This window comes from Manihot esculenta, chromosome 2 (genome assembly GCF_001659605.2).
Source record: "Manihot esculenta cultivar AM560-2 chromosome 2, M.esculenta_v8, whole genome shotgun sequence".
In the NCBI taxonomy this organism is placed as follows: Eukaryota; Viridiplantae; Streptophyta; class Magnoliopsida; order Malpighiales; family Euphorbiaceae; genus Manihot; species Manihot esculenta.
Window position 1 is genome coordinate 5,846,532 of NC_035162.2, and position 20,662 is coordinate 5,867,193.

The 20,662-nt window shown below is 32.9% G+C and overlaps 3 protein-coding genes across 6 annotated transcripts; 2 read left to right on the forward strand and 1 right to left on the reverse strand.

Moving 5' to 3' along the window:
• The first annotated feature begins 3,106 nt into the window (after positions 1–3,106).
• On the forward strand, positions 3,107–6,798 carry LOC110609130 (THO complex subunit 4D). 4 transcript variants are annotated; one of them, XM_043954043.1, is made up of 7 exons: positions 3,107–3,376; positions 4,092–4,956; positions 5,064–5,288; positions 5,368–5,436; positions 5,545–5,732; positions 6,130–6,180; positions 6,309–6,798. In XM_043954043.1, exons 3-7 carry the CDS (start codon positions 5,091–5,093, stop codon positions 6,490–6,492), a joined length of 690 nt encoding a protein of 229 aa, XP_043809978.1. In that variant the 5' UTR covers positions 3,107–3,376; positions 4,092–4,956; positions 5,064–5,090; the 3' UTR covers positions 6,493–6,798. The 4 variants fall into 4 exon arrangements, with proteins under 4 accessions (XP_043809978.1, XP_021604181.1, XP_021604179.1 ...); XM_021748489.2 differs by having other exon boundaries at positions 4,092–4,952; XM_021748487.2 differs by having other exon boundaries at positions 4,092–4,331; positions 5,145–5,288.
• Positions 6,799–9,457: 2,659 nt separating this feature from the next.
• Positions 9,458–14,166, reverse strand: LOC110609889. The gene is made up of 5 exons (XM_021749721.2): positions 13,141–14,166; positions 12,200–12,258; positions 11,931–12,059; positions 11,013–11,148; positions 9,458–10,183 (listed from the first exon to the last, which is right to left on the reverse strand). Exons 1-5 carry the CDS (start codon positions 13,825–13,827, stop codon positions 9,860–9,862), a joined length of 1,335 nt encoding a protein of 444 aa, XP_021605413.1. The 5' UTR covers positions 13,828–14,166; the 3' UTR covers positions 9,458–9,859.
• Positions 14,167–17,394: 3,228 nt separating this feature from the next.
• On the forward strand, positions 17,395–19,421 carry LOC110608462 (GDSL esterase/lipase At5g37690). Its single transcript, XM_021747685.2, has 6 exons — positions 17,395–17,689; positions 17,792–17,919; positions 18,024–18,150; positions 18,222–18,334; positions 18,421–18,670; positions 18,891–19,421. The coding sequence occupies exons 1-6, from the start codon at positions 17,446–17,448 to the stop codon at positions 19,136–19,138; spliced, it is 1,110 nt and encodes a 369-aa protein (XP_021603377.1). The 5' UTR covers positions 17,395–17,445; the 3' UTR covers positions 19,139–19,421.
• The last annotated feature ends 1,241 nt before the right edge of the window (positions 19,422–20,662 follow it).

The following is a 20,662-nucleotide window of genomic DNA, read 5'->3' on the forward strand; positions in this document are numbered from 1 at the left end:
GGTCCTTCGCCCCTAACTCGGCCAAAAGCTGCTCTCTCATTTTTTGCAGCTTTTGGTCTACACTCTTCGCTTCCTGCCTGGGTTTTCTTCTCCTGGCGGTACTCCTCCTCTCATGTCTCACTCCCCATTCTTCCGGTTGTTCCGGCGGAATAACTATTGACTTCATCATTCTCAATCAACTCCCTCGCCCTCCTTCCGTGAACCCTTGCTTCTGGCTCTACTTCTTCACCGGCTCTCCTGCTCCTCTCTCCTGTTTCTCGACTAGTTGTTTGAGGGGGATTGAGGGTAGATTGGCGAGGTTCATTGGTTCTAGGTTCTTCTATCACTGGCGACACATTCACCGGGGTGTTAAGGCCCCTTTGTTGCATCATCTGCCCCAACCAGTGAGCGGTATTTTGTAGTTGGAGGGCCATGGTTTGAAGGTCCTGGTTGGATAGAGCGGCTTCGGGTATGTTTCCCGCCAAGCTTGGCGAGGGGTTGAAGGGGATTAGTGTTTGGTTGTTTGGAGTTGTAGGACTGGAGAAAGAGAACTGTTCCCCCTCTTGGGGAGAGCTCAGGTCATTGGGAGTGTTAATGGTGTTATTTTCATTGTGATTAGCCATCGTGGATCTCAGTGGATGTGTTTAGAGTGGAACTCCGGCGATGAAAATATCTCCTTCGTTTCTCACAGACGGCGCCAATTGATGATCTGAGATCCAGAAAAATAGGGTTTTACAATGGGTTTGTGAACTTAGGAAAAATTTAGCCCTAGAGGAGGGTATTTCCTCCCTTTTATACTCTTTCCTCTTCCCACGCGAGATGGCCATCCCGCTATAGGACCCCCTACCTCTTGTTGCAGGTTCGTACGTATAGATGATCTCAGGACCATCCCTGTGTTAGGCTAGCATTTAATTCCCTTCGGCGCGTGAGTGGACAGGGCTGTGAAATGACTGGTCCCGCAATCATTCCTTCCTGTACCCGAGTTTGAGGAAAAAGGACCGGAACCTAGGAAGGTCTGGCTTTAAGGCTGAACTGGGCTGGGCCGGTCTGATCAAATGGCTTAAATAGAGATCCAGTCTGGAGGATGAACGGGTTGGGTCCGGCTTGTTCGAGGGCTTAGGAGCCTTCGGATTGTGGGCTGCTACTGTCAGTCCGGCCTCATGATGGGGTGGAGAAGCCTAGCGGTCATCATATATGTTATGCAATTTATTTTTTGATTCAGACGGTGATATTCTTGTATTGGTTAAGCTTTTATTTTCTCCCTCCCAGGCCATTTTATTGGTTGCATATGTTTGCCTGGGCACTTGCTTCATTCTTGTGTGTTTTTATAAGCTTTTTGTGTGTTTGTTTTCTTTTCTCCCTTATCCTCATTTTGTTAGCATGATCTTTGGAGCTACTGTAGATGAATATCTCTTTTTGCTTGTGTAAACCAATATCATTTCTCTATAATAGGGAGCGACACAATTTGTTAGAGCAAGTTAGTTTCGAGTCCAGTCAACCGGATTTAGGCTTGTAGGACTTTTGTTTTATTTGGAATCCTTATATTGGACTATGGAGTTTCTATTTCGTATTGGGCCTCTAGTTGGGTTTAATTGAGTTTTTCTTCTTTGTAATTACAAGGCCTAATTTAGTTATATGGGCTTTGGACCGTGACGTTGTTTTATACCTTCAATATCAGTAGTATCAACTTATGAAAATAAGTATAGTTAAGCCATTGTTTTTTTAATTAAATTTATATATATTTGCTAAAAATCAAATAAATTTTTACATAATATGATTTTTTTAATAGTAAAATATCAGTTTTTAATAATAAAATATTTTTATTAGAATTTCATTTGTGTAATTTTAAAAATTAGTTACGATTTTTTATTTTTTTAGTTTTTATATTAATTGAAATATTAAATTTTTTATATTTCAAATTGTAAAAATAATATTTTACTATTAAAAGTAACATTATATTGAGTCATAACTTATTTGCTCTTTAGGAAAATTATAAAATTTAATTGACAAAAAAAATAAATTAAACTTATTTAATTATTGAACATAACAATATAAAAATTTAAATTGTACGTATTTCCATCGATTTATCTTCCGACAAAAAAATATTTCATAATTATTAAATAAAATATTAATATTCCATTTTCTTAACATTACAATTATAATAATTATGATAATATATATGTATTAAAATATAATATTATAATGTTATACGCATGTGTAAAAAATAATTATTAGTTTGACCATATAGGAATTTTCCAAACTTACAAATATTTTTCCTATTTTAGAAATGAAAAAAATGTTCATAAAAATTATAAATTTACATTTTTTTACAATTATATTCTTAATTTTTTTAATAAAAATACTATGATTTTTTAATAGTTGTATCCTTCATTTATACACTCATTAAATACTCTCATTAAATACTAACACAGAAAATTAATTTAATATAAAAAATTTATAAATTAACAAACAAAAATTTTAAATATAATTATTCTATTATCTGCGTTTCTGTTATCTACCCTAGACTGAGTGTTAGAAATTTAACATTTTTTTATTCTTATATTTATTTTAAAGTTTAAATATTAAACTAATTAGAGTTTTTTTAAACTTTAAAAATAAATTTTTTATTAACTTTTATTAAGAATATGAATAAAAGATATAATTATAAAAATACCATACTTTTATCAGAAAAATAAATTAAAAATAATTATAAAAAAATATATAATTTAAAATTTTTATCCTCATTATCCCTTTAAAAATTTATGAATTGATATCTTGGTAGTACATGCAATTTGCATGAACCATAAATAGGAATTTTAATTAAATGATTTTTAAATAAAAAATATAGTTATCAAAATGATGTAAAAATATTTTTTACAATTTTAATGTGCCCTCCCATATCCCTTCTCAATTTTAATTAGATAGTTGAATTTGTAAAATTGAGGGACTAATTCGTTAGTAGTAGTAAAATTTAGGAATCAAAGTGTAAATTTTGCGATGAAGACAAATATATGGATCTACGTGTTACGATGTGATTGGGCGCGCAGAACATCGACCGAAGGCCCCCTTATTGCGAAGATAGACACGAAGCCCTAATGCAAGAGGGCGCTATAAAGCACAATCTCTTTAACGCGTTTTACCTCAGAAGGAAGGAAATCCTCAATCACCTTCTCAGAAAATAAGCCCTAAGCCAGAATCCCAAAAGCCCCACAAATTCCACTCCTGCTTCCTTTGAAACTATTCTCTCGTTCGCGCTTCTCAAATCTCCAGAAGCCACTAATCTTTATAAATATCTCTCTCAAAACTCTAATTCATCCACCTCCCTCTCAAGTCCGACTCTAGATCGGTTGCTTCTCTCCCCTTGTACCACCGATCTTTTGATTATCTTCCACTGCGGGTATGTCCCTCCTTTTTTTGTTTCACAAAGGAATTTACGTTTTTTTTAATCTGTGGTGCGTTTGATAGTGGGTATTTTCGGATAGAAGCTTAGGGTTTCGGATTATAGTGTCAGTAGAGTTCTCTCTATATTTTTTATTAGCAAATCAGTTTTTAGGGTTGTTTATGGCTATGAATTTCATTTTTTTTAAAAGAAAAAAATGTTTTAGTTATTTGATTGTATAAGCCCTATTTTGGAGATAGTGAAATATTAAATTGATGTATATGCACCTTCGTCTTTGGATGTGAAGAAAACTGCGGTAAGGGACAGAGTTTTCTTTATTGTGTGGGTGTGTTATTATTTGCTTTATTAGCTTGTTTAGATAACTGTGTAAATTATGTAATATTTTCGCGGGCTTAATGATTCAGTAGAAAGTTTGTGAGTCTCTGCTTTTGCGAGATCGTTCTTATATTGGGGAATAACTGAAGCTTCTTATTTTTGGATGTGAAGTGTAGAAAAGATTTTAACCAGTAAAATGAATAGTTTTTTTATAATCTGTTATCTTGACTTGTTTATATGCCAGTAGATGGTGCATCTATTTCTGTTACGACACTTCAATATGAGATCCATATAGTTGTGCACCCACAAGTTGAATTTTCTTGGACCAATGGAGTGTGTGAGAACAATATATATTTTTTACTAATTTGCATTGCGGCTTGTTCATATCTAATTGCAGGTCTTCTCACTAATTTTCTCCTAAGAAGATTGTGCTTTTGCTACATATTTAATGGCTACTTCTGTGGATATGTCTCTTGATGACATTATAAAGAAGAACCGAGAGAGAGGTAGAGGGCGTGGTAGGCCCCGCCGAGGCCGTGGCCCAGGTGGGCCTTTCAATGGTGGAAGAATGGTTGGAGCAGTTCGTAAAGGTCCTCTTTCAGTGAATTCTCGTCCGGCACAATACACAATTGCCAAGGCAAGCTCAAAATTGTGGATAGTATATGCGTATGATTTTCTGATATGCCTAAGAAATCCAACTGCAAGGGGATCTCTAGTTATGATTTAAAAAATCAAAATACAGTGGATCTGTTGTGTATTTTATTGTCGATCATGGAGAAGCTCATTTCGGCCTCAGCCAACAAATCTTTGTGGCTGTTACAATTTTATCATTACATTGAAGGATTTTCTAGAATTTGTGGGTTATCTGGACTATATATTGACTAATGAGGATTTGCCACAGATCTGATCTCATAAAGTAAATGTGGAAGCTTGTCTGGGTCCTCATTTAAGTTGTCATTGCTAATTATTAGCACTTAATGCCAAAGGGGCTTCATTAGTTGAGTATTCTGGAATGGATCTCACCAGTAGCATAACCTCAGTTCACTTTTAGACTCTTCCATCTTATATAGTTGTAGTATTTGATGTACTACTTATTTAGATGGGGGAGTTTGTGGTGGATCCTCTTGCTATGCAAAGTTTCTTCGATGCCAGATCCCAGTTTCTCTCCTAGTTCATGGTGTTTTCGCAAAGGAGCTTCCTTCGCTTAACTTCAGAACTGGAGTTCTCACATACACCATAACACCAGTTTACATATGCAGTGGGTTGAATTCTTTACTTCTGTCTATCATCAGTTAGATCAATTTCCTGAAGTTTGGCTACATGGTTGCTTGAGATTTTTACTAATCTGCAGTTTCTTTAATCTTATCAGAATTTGTACTGAGATTGATATTGAAGAATGGTGATCTTGTTATATGGTCATAAGCTGATGTATTCTATTTGCTTTCATCAGCCTCCACGCAGAATCAGGAGTTTGCCTTGGCAGCATGATTTGCTTGAAGATAGCATTAGAGCTGCTGGAATAACTGGAGTAGAAATTGGTACCAAGTTATATGTTTCAAACTTGGATTATGGAGTCTCCAATGAAGATATAAGGGTACAACTCAAGAGCTAAATGTTTTCATCTTAGATGATATGTGCAATGGATTTCTAAAACACATTCTCCTGAAATTCAGGAACTCTTCTCAGAGATAGGGGATCTGAAAAGATATGCTGTTCATTATGACAAGAATGGTCGCCCTAGTGTAAGTTCTATGTTCAGTGACTTTTTTTTTAATTAACTTTAAATGCCAGATGTCCTAGTTAAGCAATCTCTTTTGAGAAGGAATTTTATGTTTGAATATTGGTTTCAGGGTTCCGCTGAAGTAGTTTATACAAGAAGAAGTGATGCCTTTGCAGCTCTTAAGAAGTATAACAATGTACTTCTAGATGGCAAACCCATGAAGATTGAAATTGTGGGTGCCAGTGCAGAAATGCCTTTCTCGGCTAGAGTCAATGTGACTGGAGTGGATGGAAGGAGGAAGCGGACAGTTGTTATGACGTAAGTAATTTGTTTTGCATCTTTTTTCAGCTATAATTTAAATGACACGAATTATTGAAAGGATAAAGGCAAATTTATTGCAGTTGCTCAGTGTTGTGAATTCTCCTGGCGAACTGTGAGATGTTTTTATTCACTTCTCTAGATGGTATGAAATAAAATGGAATGCAGCTCTGTAAAATTGTAGTCATGGAAATTAATTTGTGTGATATAATCTTAGTCCGTATCACTTGTATTGCATTTGGTTGTTTAATTCTTGCTGTGTGTTATGCTCGAGTCATTTATAATGTGTGGATAACTGTCTTAGAAGTGTATCCTAGCTTATGATTAAATATGTTTCATTGTGCCATTTAGTATTTGTTGTGAAATTCCATTGACACATGGCAATATGATTATGCAGGCCTGGACCAGGTCGTGTGAGAGCTGCTGCTCCAAGTAACCGTGGTTCTGGGTAAGGCTTTAGATATGTTAAGGATCAATGAATGATGTCATGGTTCATTATCCTTTTTGAATGCTTCTCACTTGCTGGTGTGAAATATTTGAATGATATGTTGCATATTCATGATCCTGATTATGCAGTGCTGGATCTTTGAGCAGTCAGAACCGTCGTGGGGGTTTGAGAAATGGTCGAGGCCGTGGGCAAGGTCAAGGTCAAGGTCGGGGTCGGGGTCGTGGTCGTGGGAAGAAGCAACCTTTTGTGAAGTCAGCAGATGACCTCGACAAGGAATTGGAGAACTATCATGCTGAAGCCATGCAAACATAGTGAACTCTTAAGATGTGCAAAGTGAAATACCTCAGTATCAGTCCTATAGTAGTATTTTTCTGATGGTGATGGCATCTCTTTGTTTTGCTTAGTGCTTTAATTTCAGTATTCCATATCTGCCAACTTTGTTGTTATTGTAAATGAAGATGAGTGATTTTGGGGGTTTTATTAGCTCTTCCAGTTTGCTTTATTTTCATTCGTGTATGTGGTCAATCTATATATATACTAAACGGGAGGTTAGTAGGTCTGTACTGCAATGATGGCTAGCTTAATCGCGTTTATGTGATTTGTGTCCCTTTATCGTCATAGGCGATCTATAAGATATATACGGTAAGCACAGGTCTTCGTTGTAGAATGCTCGAAGGAAAATAGTTTTTTCATAATGGTTCCTTTCCTTTGGTGAAGTTTTCTCCAGTGTAGTTGCAACAGTAATACTTACAACTTTGCACGTGGATGGAAAATTTGTACCGGTCATTAATAATATTGCGAGATCTTCGATATCTCAATTGGGTGTCCAAATTCTTTCTTTTAAGGTGAGGAACTTGGTCCATTGCTGGATCTGCCCTTGAATGTCAAGAAATTTGTAGTGATGGAAATTATTATTCATTAGTGATTCTGCAGTCCTTTTTTTTTTTTCTTTTTAATTAATGGTTAAAAAAATTATATATTTTTATTTTGTTATAATTATATATTATATTTTTTTCAATTAAAATTTAATTTTTTAAAACTATCGTTAAAAATTAATGAAAATAAAATTATTTTAAAAAATTTTAGAGTAAAATTAATAATAATTTAAATAGAATTATAATAAAATAAAATGTATATAATTTTTTTAATAATTATTTATTTTATTAATTTATTTTAAATATTAATATAATTTTAAAAAAATTATAGATTAATATTATATTTGAGAATTAAAAAAAATTATTTAAAAAAGAATATTTTAAAATATTAGTTTATTATTTTTAATATTTTTAAATTAAATCATATTAAATATCATTTTAAATTATTTTTTAATATTTTATAATTAATGTATTTAATCATATTATTTTCTTAACTATAGTTTTAAAAGTAATGCTTAATAGATTTTACAAATTTAAGAAAAATTGATTAATAATAATTTTAGTCAAAATAAAATTAAAATAAATTATTATTATTATAAAATTATTAATCAAAATAAAATTAAAATAAATTATTATTATTATAAAATTATTGATAAAAATTAAATAAATAATAATAATAATAATAATTTTTAAATATATTTAATAATAAAAAAAGTAATTTTATAAATTTTTATTTATAAGTAGAATAAAATTTAATTGATAAAAAATAAAAATGTAACTGTAAATAAAGGCGAATACAATTGAGATAATTTTAAAATGTGATATTTCAATGGATAAAAAATATAAATATAATTATAATAAAATTAAAAAGTAGGATTTTTTTTTTGTCATTAACTTTTTCTTTTTTTATCAAAAATAAGAATCTAATTTCATTGATGTAGAGCAAATATACAACACTACTAAAAGCTGAACAACTAAGGGCATCTAAACAGCTGTAAATCTCCTCTACTGCTAGTTCCCTCATCTCTTATACTCACAATCATTAAGTTATGCTCACCATGGAAAACTATTAGAGGTGGAGAAGTCGAGTAATTTATATAGCTATATTAGGTTCACTATGAAAAACCACCTGAGGTGGAGAAGTCAAGTAATTATATGGCTATATTAGAACCAATAGCAATTAGAAGAATAAGAGTATTGTCATTCAGGATAGCGGTGGCATAGATAATTTTTAAGAGTAGATTATCATGAGAGTGAATTTAAACATTAGAAACACTATATACCAAAAAAAAAAAAGCAAATCCCTCCCTAATAAGAAATCATGAGCTTGCAATAATATATGTGATGGAGTAGATATAGAAGAGGAAAAGTAAAAAGCATCCCAACTAACTCGTTCTTCTCAAAAAAGCTAAATGAAGTAAAAGCCATTCATTTTATAAGAAAATATCAAAAAAAACACATAAAAAAATGCACACAATGCAAATATGATTGAAACCATCAACATATATAATTGAATTTAAGAAATTCAAAAGAAAAATATTAATACTCATGGAGTTAAGAAGTGTGTAACCCACTCTCTAAACTAGGTAGAGATTTCTTCACGCTCAGAAAAGCAAAATAATTAATTTTTTCAATAGAGAAAATAAAAAAAAAAAAAGAATTTTTCCTCACTCTAATAGGTGATTTGGATTTTTTTATTTATTTTATAACTCGTTAGTTATATGACACTCTACATTTTATTAGCGCTAAATGGGGTTGGTAGATTTGGAGGAAAAAAGGAAGTTGGTGGAAGCAAAATGGATAAAAGACTACTCACTTTTTTTTCTCAAAAGATAAAATGGTTTAATTAGTAGGAACCATGCTAAGGCTCATACATGGTACAAGCTCTAAACTAAAAAATAAAAAAGATAAAAAAAAACTTTTGAAGCCCAAACACAAGGTACTAAAAGCCGAAGATCAGGAAAGAATAAATTCCAAAGTTTAAAAAGAGGGAGAGGGAAAATCGATTTAGAAGTTTTAGTCACTTCAAATCCTCATTGTTGCTTTTTCCTGAGGATAAAACGTTGTGCACTATTAATCAGCAAGGTGTACCACGCGGTTGTGTAATTTCACTCACAAAAATTAAATTTTTCTTTAAATTATGAATAGTAATGTTCTCTTTATAAACGAGGAACGAGGATGCACATAACATATACCGGGTGAATTTAATAATTTGCTCAGCTGATCCAAATTCCATCCAACAGAGCGGTATATAAATAGAAGTCCAACTGCCTAAAGGAGGCTGGTGGAGCAGAGCTCCTAGCTTCCTCGTCGATCATTTAGGAGTCAACCACATCAAGGCGTGGACAAGACTCCCCAGGTACAACAACTGGGCCAAATACTCATTACCACAGAGACATAATGGTTCCCAAGCATACCTCTGTATTTAAATTCGAAGCCTATAAAAACAAACAAAAATAATCAAAAGCATTACAACTCAACCCTAATTGTCCATAGAGCTGTCCCACATTCCAGGACTGATGAAATGCCTCCCCTGACCCAGAGCGTCTTTGTTGAAGTACCCGTTCCTTACCGATCGTCATTTAATTCTGTTATATTGAGCGCACTGTTGTTTAGTAATCACAATAAAAAGGAAATTAGTGACGTTGCATTTTTTGTATCTCTATAATTTCCTATAATTTTTGCAAGTTATCTTATACAAGAAGATATACAAACAGCGACATTCAGAAACGTGGGTACAAAACTGAACAAATAACACACTACATATCTTTCAATGCATGTGTACCGACGATAAGCAATGGTTGTTATTTGGGGGCATTTGCATCTTTCTTTGCAGCCAGCTCATCCAACCCATTCTTCTCTAACACTTTATTAAGCAGTTCATCCCACTTTGTCCTTGCAAAGCTGGGCTTTGATTTAGTTTCTGAAGCATGTACGCCTTCATGCTCCCCATGGGAAGACTCTGCCTCTATAGGTTCTGTCTCTGTGATGCTCTCAGCATGTGGTATATTCAAACTAACAGCTCTTTCTATTGCATATTGGTGTTCTTTTTCAAGTGTCTGTAACCTCTCCACTTTCTGTACTTTCGGAGGAGTGGTCACAGTTTCAGAACTGCTTTCCATCATTGTCTGCAGATGGTCAATGAATTAAAAATGTCGACTGTCTTTAAATATACAACAGAAAAATGTCAAGCCCCAGAAGTTTAAAGGGAAAGCTCCTTCTGATCTGACAGTGATATGCAGACACAATTACATAAACAATAAAATTACTATATAGAAGCAACTTTGGTTATCTTGCATGAGTTAATTTCATGTTTGTTAGCACTAAAGGTTCCAAAAAATACTTGGCTGAAACAATAGACTCATGAAATATATAGGTGATGGTGGCTAAATGCCCATGTGGCATAACTCATCTAATATAAATGGGAAGACCAGGTTCAACTATCGAGCACAGATTGAAGGGTGGGAGCTGCTTCCTTCTTTCATAGGGAGGAAAACCAAAAGCACACTAAAGGAGAGACTATATCAATGAAGGAAGCTAAAAACAGCACTTCATATCATAAAATAGACCAACAAATTTATTTAGTAAAATGACAAGGGCAGAAAGAAGTAAAATTTCTCTCACACACATACACAAAAGCCAACTACAAATTGACTTGCTGGTGTATCATCATATTGAGAGGCAGGTTCTCAAGGTTAGAGGTTAGCCTGAAAGTCCTCAGGTAGCTGAATACTATAGTAAAATTCCTTTCATTCAACAGAGAAATTTGCATACGTATATATATATATATATATATAATATATTGAATAGCTAAAGACAAAAAGGCTGTTGCACCGAGTTAGTGAGTGCAAACGCAAGTCTATTTTAGAAAAGATAATCCCAGAATTACTGCTTTCTAATATGAAATAATGTCAGAGAGCACCAAAATTACTTCAAAGTTCAAAGAGAAAATGTTACCTGCAAGGCCTTCTCTGACTCCCTTTTAATCCAAATAATTGCATGATCAGATGTGGCATTACATGATAAGACGATGTGTTCGAATCTTCCATCTACAGGAATGGCAGTTCTGACCTCTGGAGGAAACCTCCCACATCTGTGACAGAGAACAAGGAACAAAGTTTAGGACAGAACTCAACAAAGCCTTATCCCGTTGTAGTTGAAGTCGGCTGTATAAAATGTCTTCTTTGGTTTCATCTAGTTTAAAGTTACATTTGCAAGAGGTCTGCTCCAACACCCATCATCATAGGTCCAGAGCCTCGAGAAAAGCATGACACATAAATAAGCTATTATGCAAATAATGTCCTCCGCTAGTAGATAACGTCAGGGAGAATAATAGCAAAGAATCACATGGAAAAGCTTCAAAAAGATTTCACATTTAAATAAATAAATGAAATTCAGCTCACAAAATTGCTAGGTCAATTATTAATTTGCACTTATATCACAAAAACACATTAAGAAAGAATCAGTAGCTTTCACAAACTCAGAAAATCAGATTTTTCGTTCAAGAAAGGATGGATGCCATTGACACCAGATTATGGTTGGGGTTGAAAGCGTAACAAGAAGGGCATTCTAAGAGTAAAAAGGACCAACCTATGCCAGTATCAAGTCAACAATGAAATACATTAACAAGTAACTAATCAACCCCATGATACATGCTATGACGTGATTGACATAAGAAACATATTGACATTCTAATTATGAACAATTAGGACCTCAAGAATATGACCATGCAAAAGGGCAGAAGTACAACTCAGCTCAACTTAAGATTAAGTTAATTAACAGCTCAATAAGCACATTAAGAAGGGACATGTTACAAAATAGTAGTCTGATCAAGCTTAAGGCAGATTGCTATAGTCTACTAATTGAACATGTTACCTGCAAAACTTTCTCTCTACAATATGATACATTCGTCCAGGTGCATACAGTCTTCTTGGATCTCTAAGTTTTCTTCCTTCTGGTATGAAGGTATCCCTCAAGCAAACCAAAAATAGCAAGCAAGGCAAGCTGTACAAAAGCGAGAGCACCCGATTTAAAAGATAATGATGATAATTCACTCCACTAAGTCTGAAAGGGAGATGATTTTGTATAGTAGAATGAAAAACATAACTAGCCTGCATTAAGTTATTGGAGAAAAAAAAACAAACCAGAATACTGATTTAAAAATATCTTCCAGTGGAGTAGCTGTTCTTGGTAAGAAATCATCCTGGATAAGAATAACAAGATTATGTCAAAGTAGAGCTCAGTAATACTAAAACAGAGTTGAATATATATAACATCAAAAAGAATCAGAATATATATAACATCAAAAAGAATCAGAATCTAAATGACTTTGACACAAATGTAGCTCAGAAGAGAAATGTTAGTAGACAAATGAGTAAAAGAAAATAGGCTTGCAACAAAACCTAGATGGATAAAAGAGTCTATAAAATAATTATAAATTTGAAACATAGATTCGCAGATTCAAAATCCTCATTCTACTTCATTTCTTTGGCTAAGAGACCAAAATAAATAGACATTCAGCTATATCTAAGCTTGAACATCAATCTCCAAGATCAACTATGAATTGGTCTCTTGTGATATGAAACTCTGTTAGACGATTATCCTAGATGCTTTGGCAAGTTACAGACGATTGTCTCTTCAGTTTTAGGGGCAGAATTATGGTCTATATAGGTAAGGGTTTAGAGTTAGCCCATCAACTGTGCTTGAATATAATAATGGCGGAATGTGATGGTTCTTCAGTCATTTTTTGGAGGAGCCCTTCATGTTCAGATTGGTCTCCAATGTTATTTAGAACTTATTACGGTTGGATGGGGAACTCAGATATCCCGACGTCTTTAGAGAGATTAATGGATTTGCAGATTAGTGCTGTTCTTTGCTTTCTTTCCCCATGTAACCCCCAACCCCCACAAAAAAATAAAATAAAAAATCCTATCCTCATTGATTGTTGATACCATGAAGCCAAGATTATCAGTAAATTCAAGAAACCATCAAAACGATCACAATCAACAGCTTCAATTGAATCATGAGCTAAGAGAAAAACCAAAGATAAGAGACAGGCACACAAGTATCTAAATCAGGTAGTAACCTGCAGCACAATGGAGTGAATCACATCTGCGTACTTAACCGCCAAGTTAAGTGACATACATCGAGCTGGAGCCACAGCATAACACCTGATTTTGTTCCTGGGAATTCCTCCTAATTGATCTCCATGATTCACAGCAATAATCGTCAACAAGGCAGCCACACCAGACCCCAGAGAATGTCCAGCAAACACCATAGTGTATTCCTTCCCATTTTTCTCCCAGAGATCCTTCAATGTCTCTCGCTCTTCATTCAACAACCATACTGCAGACTTCAATAACCCATGATGCACATAACCCCCATCAAACTTTTGCATCCCCAGTCGATTGTCCAACAGCAATTTGTAGTCGCTTTCCTTGATCAAATTTAACCCACGAATTGCAAGCACGATTTCTCTGTGTTCATGATCGACATAGATGATATAAGGAGGCGCACGACCGAGGGTCTGCTCGTAGGTAACTCTCTTGATTAGACACTTGGCATCGAGAGGCGATGAGAACTGGGGATGTTCGGTGTCGGTCTCGTAGACAGAGAGGATTATGCTGCAGATTCGAGGAACTGGTTCGAATTCGTCCTTAGTGGCCGAAGTCCAGGAAGCACTATCGTCGGAGCCCACATAGGTGCAGCGCTTCCAGGCCCATCGCATGCAGCCTAAAACGACCACGCATTCTACTCCACATGCGACTGACATTTAGACTGAAAATGGAAAAACAGGAGCGCAAAACGCGGTTGGGATCTAATTGGAAGCTGGAGGGTGCTATCCTTGAAATTCGGAGCATAAAAAAGGCGGGTGCTTGTCCACTGAAGGAGATAAGAATATGAATCCTTCTGGATTTAATAAGAGGAGGAAGAAAATGGGTAATCGATTATGGAAGAAGCTTCATAACAGAGGATTTGCGAAAGAAACTTTAATGGCAGTTCACACGGAAGGTGAGCTGGTCCTAGTGGCTGGTTGGGGAGAAAGAGAGAGAGAGAGAGAGAGAAATGAAGTTGACAATTGATGCAAGGAGTTGTAAATATTTTTGTTTTGGAAATACAATCTGGAGATTCTGGATGCTTGTCTTCAGCCTTAGGACATAACACAGATGCCATTACTTAGTCTAAGATTAATAAAGTTTACGTATTAATTCTTGCATCCATATTTTTAATGTTTCCCATTAATATAAAAGCAAAAAACACCTTAATACATTTTTTCAATCAAATGAGGGAATTAACCCAATTACAATCCTCGTGGTCTTATAATACCAAGAGTATTAGTTAAAAGAAGATAATGAACACCTATGGGTGCTGAGTTCAGCCAACATAAACCAGTAGAATCTACAGCTCCATTCTTTGCCAAATAATCCGTAACTGAATTTGCTTCTCTGAATATCTTTTTAACTGTCACACCCACTAGCGAGTAAAATCTTGCATTGGATCACTAAGTCATCAGTTTGCCATTTAACTGATACGTGGAAAAAAAAAAACACCTTTATATTTTACTCCCACATCGATGTCTCAAATCCTTATAAAAAGAGCCTTTTTCGGTAAGAGTGTAATGCTAGAAAACCATTTTAATGCCAAAAAAATATATATAGATAAAAATTATCAAGACAATAATTATTTTAATATTTATTAATAATTTTAATGATAGTTACCAAATATTTAACAAAAGTTAATATTTTTTTTATAATTTTTATCTATTTTATTTTTTTACACGTATTAAATAATATAATTTTTTTATTATTTTTTAAATATATTCATATTAAATATATTAAATTTTATTAAATAATAAAAAAATTAATTTTTTTTTAAATAAGATAATTAAATAAAATTATATATTATTATAATTTAAAAAAAATAGTTTTAAAATAATAAAAATTATAAAGCAGAAGGAATAGTATTTTACTCGATAAAAACACTAATAACCGTGTTTAAAATAATTACTTAGTAGAGCCTTTTATTATTCGTACAGAGGATAAGTTGTATCCTTGGCAAACCACTGGCTGCCAGAAAGTCACATCAGTCGTAACCATCGATTTCATTTCACAACCGTAAGCGTCGAAAACCCAACTCTGGAAGGGCGAAACTTTCCTATAATGGCTACGAATACGATGATGCTACTTGTGTGAGTGTGACGGTGAGCTCAGCCGTCGCACCCTAAGACTTTCCTCATCATTCCCAAAAGTGCTACTAATATTTGTGCTTCTCATTTTGTTTGTCATTTGTTGTTTGAATTTTACCCCTTTTTATTGAATTTTTCTCTCTTATTTGCATTGGAATTATTTCGTGTAGTTTCTTTCTGTCTTATAATTTCATTTTGTGCGATTTATTGATTATTTCATGTTTATTTAATTATATTAGAATAAAATATAATGTTTATAATAAATTAAAAATATTTAATCTATAAATTTTAAATTTTAAATTTTAAATGAAATAATATAAGTATTGAAAGTCATTTATGTAGATGGGAGATTTTAAATTTAAATTTTTATTAGTGTTATTTATATAATAAATAAATTTGACATTCTAATTAATATATAACAATTAATTAAAATTAAAAGATCCAATCAGATAAAATTGAGATGTTAGGCCAAATAAAAAGGACTCATGCTTCTCTACGAAATGTTCCAGATGGATCTTAACTATTCTGCCAATGAAATTACGCATTAAGGTGGTTCAACTATCCTAATTGCTTACGGCAATTTCATATTTAACTCGTAAAAGTCTCCTCTTTTACTTTTTCTATATCTACTTTTTAACTTTAAATTTTGTTTTAAAATTACAGTTGCTAATTAGCTACTGTAATTATTTTATTTTCATTTATTCCTTTATAGTAGTTGCTTTTTCAACACGATTTTTTTATTTTTATTATTTTTATATTTTTAATTTACATGAAGGCTTTATTAATTTTTAATTATCATTATTTTTTCATTTTATAATTTTTATTTATTTTTTTTAAATTAATTATTATAATTTATTTTATTTTATTTTTAAAATAATCAATTATTAATGGTTATAACTATTTAAAATATTTTTTAACATTTAATAAAATTTAATATTTTTAAAATAAATATAACTAAAAATTTAATAAAAAAATTATATTTTTTAATATATGTGAAAAATTAAAATAGATAAAAATATGAAACGGACGGATATGCGTTGTGATTTTTCAAAAAATATAATAATTATATATTTAAATTAAAAAAATACTTAAAACTATTCCAAGACATTAACCATTATATGTATTTTTTTTACGATAAAGTATTCCATCTTTTATACTCTTATTTTATAACTTTTATCTATTTTTTAAAAAATTATTATTTATTTTAGTTTTTTATTATAATAACATATAAAATAATTATTATAACCTTCTTTAATTTTATTTCATTTTCAAGAAATCTTTTAAAATATTTCTTATTATTTAATAAAGTTTTATGTCTTTAAGATGAATACAAAATTAATAAAAGAAATTGTCTTTCTTAACATTTGTAAAAAAATAAAATAAACAAAAATTATAGAATAAAAAAAGTAATTCAATAAAAAGATATTATTTTTACTGTTTTAATGTGATTTCTCAAAAAATATGATTGTTTATATCTAAATTAAATAAAATATTTAAGATGATTCCAAGACATTAACCATTACATGTTCTTTTACTGGTAAAGAAAGTATTACATCCTCTATAATTCAATAAAACAAAAAAATTTCTGCGAGTAAAGGCATGCCTAACATGATACACATATATTGTAAATTTGCAAGAAAATTACCAGAGAGTTCTTTTTATAATTATAAGATAAAAATGAGTCGTCCATTTAATTGCAATAATATTTTAGATGCTTAGGTATTTAATGATATTTGCATTCTTCTTCTTCTTCATCCCTGGATTGCATCACAAAATCTTGACTTGGAATAGCAAGATCAGCAGAACCAGAAAAACAAGAAAAGCATATCCCTGCGTTCAATGAACAGACAGAGATTATACCTATGAGACAGTGTTTCTTGAAGTGTTCAGTCAAGTGGTTTACAAAGGCCAATACCTAATAAAACTAACAATACTGACTTAATGAGCTGAGTTTGGCCAACTGCTAGAGAGTAAATATAAACTACTAAAAACTTGAAAATCTACACTTTCTAAAATGGGAGTCCTCCTATACAGAACTAGCATTTTCTATGGTTTGGAAATTAATCACCTAATATGTGCAAACTTGGGGAACTAGGCATGACTAAAATTACCAAGAATCGCCATTAACATGCTATAAATCCACCCACTCATTGCAATTCCCTTTAAACATTTGTATTCATTAATTAATCAAGTGGCAATTGGAAGATGGCAACAGTTCAATTGATAGCTTTAGCAGCTGCATTAATTTTTGCATCAGCAACAACTTCTCTAGTTTCTGCTGCGCCAGTAGTCACATATGTGTTTGGTGACTCGTTGACAGAAGTCGGAAACAATAATTACCTTCAATACTCTCTTGCAAGGTCTGATTATCCATGGTATGGGATTGATTTTTCCGGTGGGCAGGCCACCGGAAGGTTCACAAATGGGAGGACTATTGGGGATATAATATGTATATTCTTCATCTCACTGATTTTATTTCTTTACCATAGCATGAATGTTCTCTTTCTTAAGCTGGCTAACTTATTTTCTTTCATTTTCTGGGACTTTGAAGCTGAAAAACTTGGGATTCAATCACCACCACCTTACCTTTCCTTGTCAAAGAATGATGATGCATTGCTAAAAGGGGTTAATTATGCGTCTGGTGGAGCAGGAATTCTTAATGATACGGGACTTTATTTTGTAATTTCATTTTTATTGCAAAACATTATGTCTTTTAACTGAATTATTTAGCGGTTTCAACTCCAAATATGTGATTGTTTTTCCGTAATTTGTACATACTACAGATTCAGAGATTGTCCTTTGATGATCAGATTAATTGCTTTAAGAAAACTAAAGAAGTAATCAAGAGGAAAATAGGAGAAGCCGCTGCTAACAAGCACTGCAATGAGGCCCTGTATTTCATTGGCATTGGTAGGTTGGCATAACATTTAGCTTCTGCCACAAGTCCGTCCCCAAACATTTAATTTTGGTTGTGTTTGCAGGCAGCAATGACTATGTGAACAATTTTCTGCAGCCATTTTTGGTAGATGCACAACAGTACACACCCGATGAATTTCTGGAACTCTTGATCTCCACATTAGATCAACAACTTCTGGTGAGAAATTCTCCTTCAGTTCCATTTTCTTATAAACACTTTGTTCCCTCAGAGTGTCCTGAGTCCTGAAATTGATTGGTTTGCAGAGGCTATATCAACTAGGTGCAAGAAAAATAGTTTTCCATGGACTTGGGCCTCTGGGATGCATTCCTTCTCAGAGAAGGAAATCCAAAAAAGGCATATGCTTGAAGCGAGTGAATGAATGGACATTGGAGTTCAACTCCAGAGTACAGAAGCTCTTAACTACTCTGAACCAACGACTCCCCAATGCCAATTTCTTGTTTGCAGACACATATGGAGATGTTCTGGATTTGATCAATAATCCTACAGCTTATGGTAATTTCAGCTTTCACTAGCTTATTCACGTGCTCCCTTTTCCAATAAAACTGAATTAACAGAGTCTATGGTCATACCACCTAGATTACACAGCTTAACACAAATTATTTCAAAAAAAAAAAATGGTCAACGCAACCCATTATTTCAAAATTTCAAATTCATATTATTTATTATGTTTAATAGTAATTCTCAGAATTAGATAATGATTTTTCATTCTCAGGTTTCAAAGTGTCAAACACATCATGCTGCAATGTGGATACGAGCATTGGAGGTTTATGCTTGCCCAACTCAAAATTATGCAAAAATCGCAAGGAATATGTTTTCTGGGACGCATTTCATCCTTCTGATGCAGCAAATCAAGTACTAGCTGAAAAATTCTTCTCCTTCCTATTTCCCAATCTCCCTTCTCCTTCTGCTGCACCAAAGCCTTCTCCTTCTGCTGCACCAAAGCCTTCTCCTTCTCACTGAAAGGGTCGGGCGTTGGAGTGGAACATATACGAGAGCTAATTGTAAAAATAGAAAAAAGAGACTCTTCAATCCTTGAATTTGTGTCAAGGTAAATTACTGAAATGAAATAATATCAACTTTCTTCCATTATTCCAAAATTAGTCCATTTAATTTTTTTACAGCCCATAAAAATATGCATAAAATACGCTACATTAATTCTTGTTTACCATTGATTTAATGGTGAATATCAGATCAATAGATCAATTAAAAGGGGAAAAAAAACTTGATTGCTCTCAGTTGAAAGGCCAAAGTTTGTCCACAGGAGAGAGCTTGAAAGAGGAATCCAAATCCTCCTCTGATTAAACCAAACTAGCTACTTCTTAGTGCTTGACAGAGCCTTCTTCTTCTCTCTAAAAGACGGAGATCCAGTGAACCTCCATTCCCCTAGAAAAAAGACTCATCAAGCGTCCATCAAGCACAAAAAAGCACTGCTACTTGCCTTAAACAAAGGCTGATCCAAATAAACATCCTCCAAACCCTATTTTCGGTGTGGTTAAAGCAAATTCAATCATCATCGAGCAAACAAACAAATAAAGAGAATTTGTGGAACTCACGAGAAAAAGCAAGAATCCATAGAAAACATAAATCTGCTTGTCCATGAGCACCTTTGCTTTCGCATCGCTTCGTATTCTCTGAGCTATATAATCACAAAACACAGAGAATCATAGGCAGATGCTTGTTTGTTGATTAAAAACATCAGATCCATAGATGACACAAACAGGGAAACAAACTTAAAAATATAAAATCATAGAATCACACAAGAGAAGACAGAGACTGATACTATAAGAAGATATGACTTGGAGGCTTGAGTAGTTCAGTGGTGGATTTATAGCCACAGGATTAGGGTTTTTCTGGAACGGGTCCATTTGTCCGTGTGCAATCCCACTCGCACGTCTCGTTTAGCGGTTTCTAATCGGGCTAAGTGGTACTGGTTTACTATTATTACGGCGGTAAACTGCTATGAACGGATGAAAAACTAAATTTAGGTGAAATATAATGCAAGTTATTTTGCTTTTATTTTATTTTACTTATTATCTTTTTATGATTAGTTTTTTTTTAAAAAAATAAAGGATAATTACTGATAAATTTCTTTTTTAAGAAAATAGAGTAATGCATTAAACAAATAAAATCCACTCCTAAATAATTATTTTCCAAAATAATTAAACAAATAAAATTTTATTTTTTATATCAGAAGTCAAGTTCATACATTTATGCAATATGATTCATGAAAAATAATTATTAATTATTATTCAGCTATTATATATTTTTTTTTAAAAAAAAATATTCTTCCTTCTCGATGGGATTTATACAGTGCTCTTGGAGGCAAGCACTGTTTTTGAGTGTTATTGTATAATTAGCTTAATTATAGAGAATTCAAGTTCAAGGAGATTTGGATGAATGGGAAACAATTATTGGTGAAAAATCATGTAGGTCATCCAATGAATAAAGCATCATATCCACTTCAATTACCAAACAAATATTCAG

Bases quoted from the DNA above. Each gene is read 5' to 3' on its own strand.
- LOC110608462 (XM_021747685.2), top strand. From the start codon at position 17,446: ATGGCAACAGTTCAATTGATAGCTTTAGCAGCTGCATTAATTTTTGCA. The intron at 17,920-18,023 runs GTAATTTCATTT...TACATACTACAG, and splicing joins ATGATACGGGACTTTATTTT to ATTCAGAGATTGTCCTTTGA. The intron at 18,151-18,221 runs GTAGGTTGGCAT...TTGTGTTTGCAG, and splicing joins CCTGTATTTCATTGGCATTG to GCAGCAATGACTATGTGAAC.
- LOC110609130 (XM_021748487.2), top strand. From the start codon at position 4,143: ATGGCTACTTCTGTGGATATGTCTCTTGATGACATTATAAAGAAGAAC. The intron at 5,437-5,544 runs GTAAGTTCTATG...TATTGGTTTCAG, and splicing joins ACAAGAATGGTCGCCCTAGT to GGTTCCGCTGAAGTAGTTTA. The intron at 6,181-6,308 runs GTAAGGCTTTAG...CTGATTATGCAG, and splicing joins CCAAGTAACCGTGGTTCTGG to TGCTGGATCTTTGAGCAGTC.
- LOC110609889 (XM_021749721.2), bottom strand. From the start codon at position 13,827: ATGTCAGTCGCATGTGGAGTAGAATGCGTGGTCGTTTTAGGCTGCATG. The intron at 12,060-12,199 runs GTTTGTTTTTTT...GCTTTTGTACAG, and splicing joins ATTTTTAAATCAGTATTCTG to CTTGCCTTGCTTGCTATTTT. The intron at 11,149-11,930 runs GTAACATGTTCA...TCTCTGTCACAG, and splicing joins GTAGAGAGAAAGTTTTGCAG to ATGTGGGAGGTTTCCTCCAG.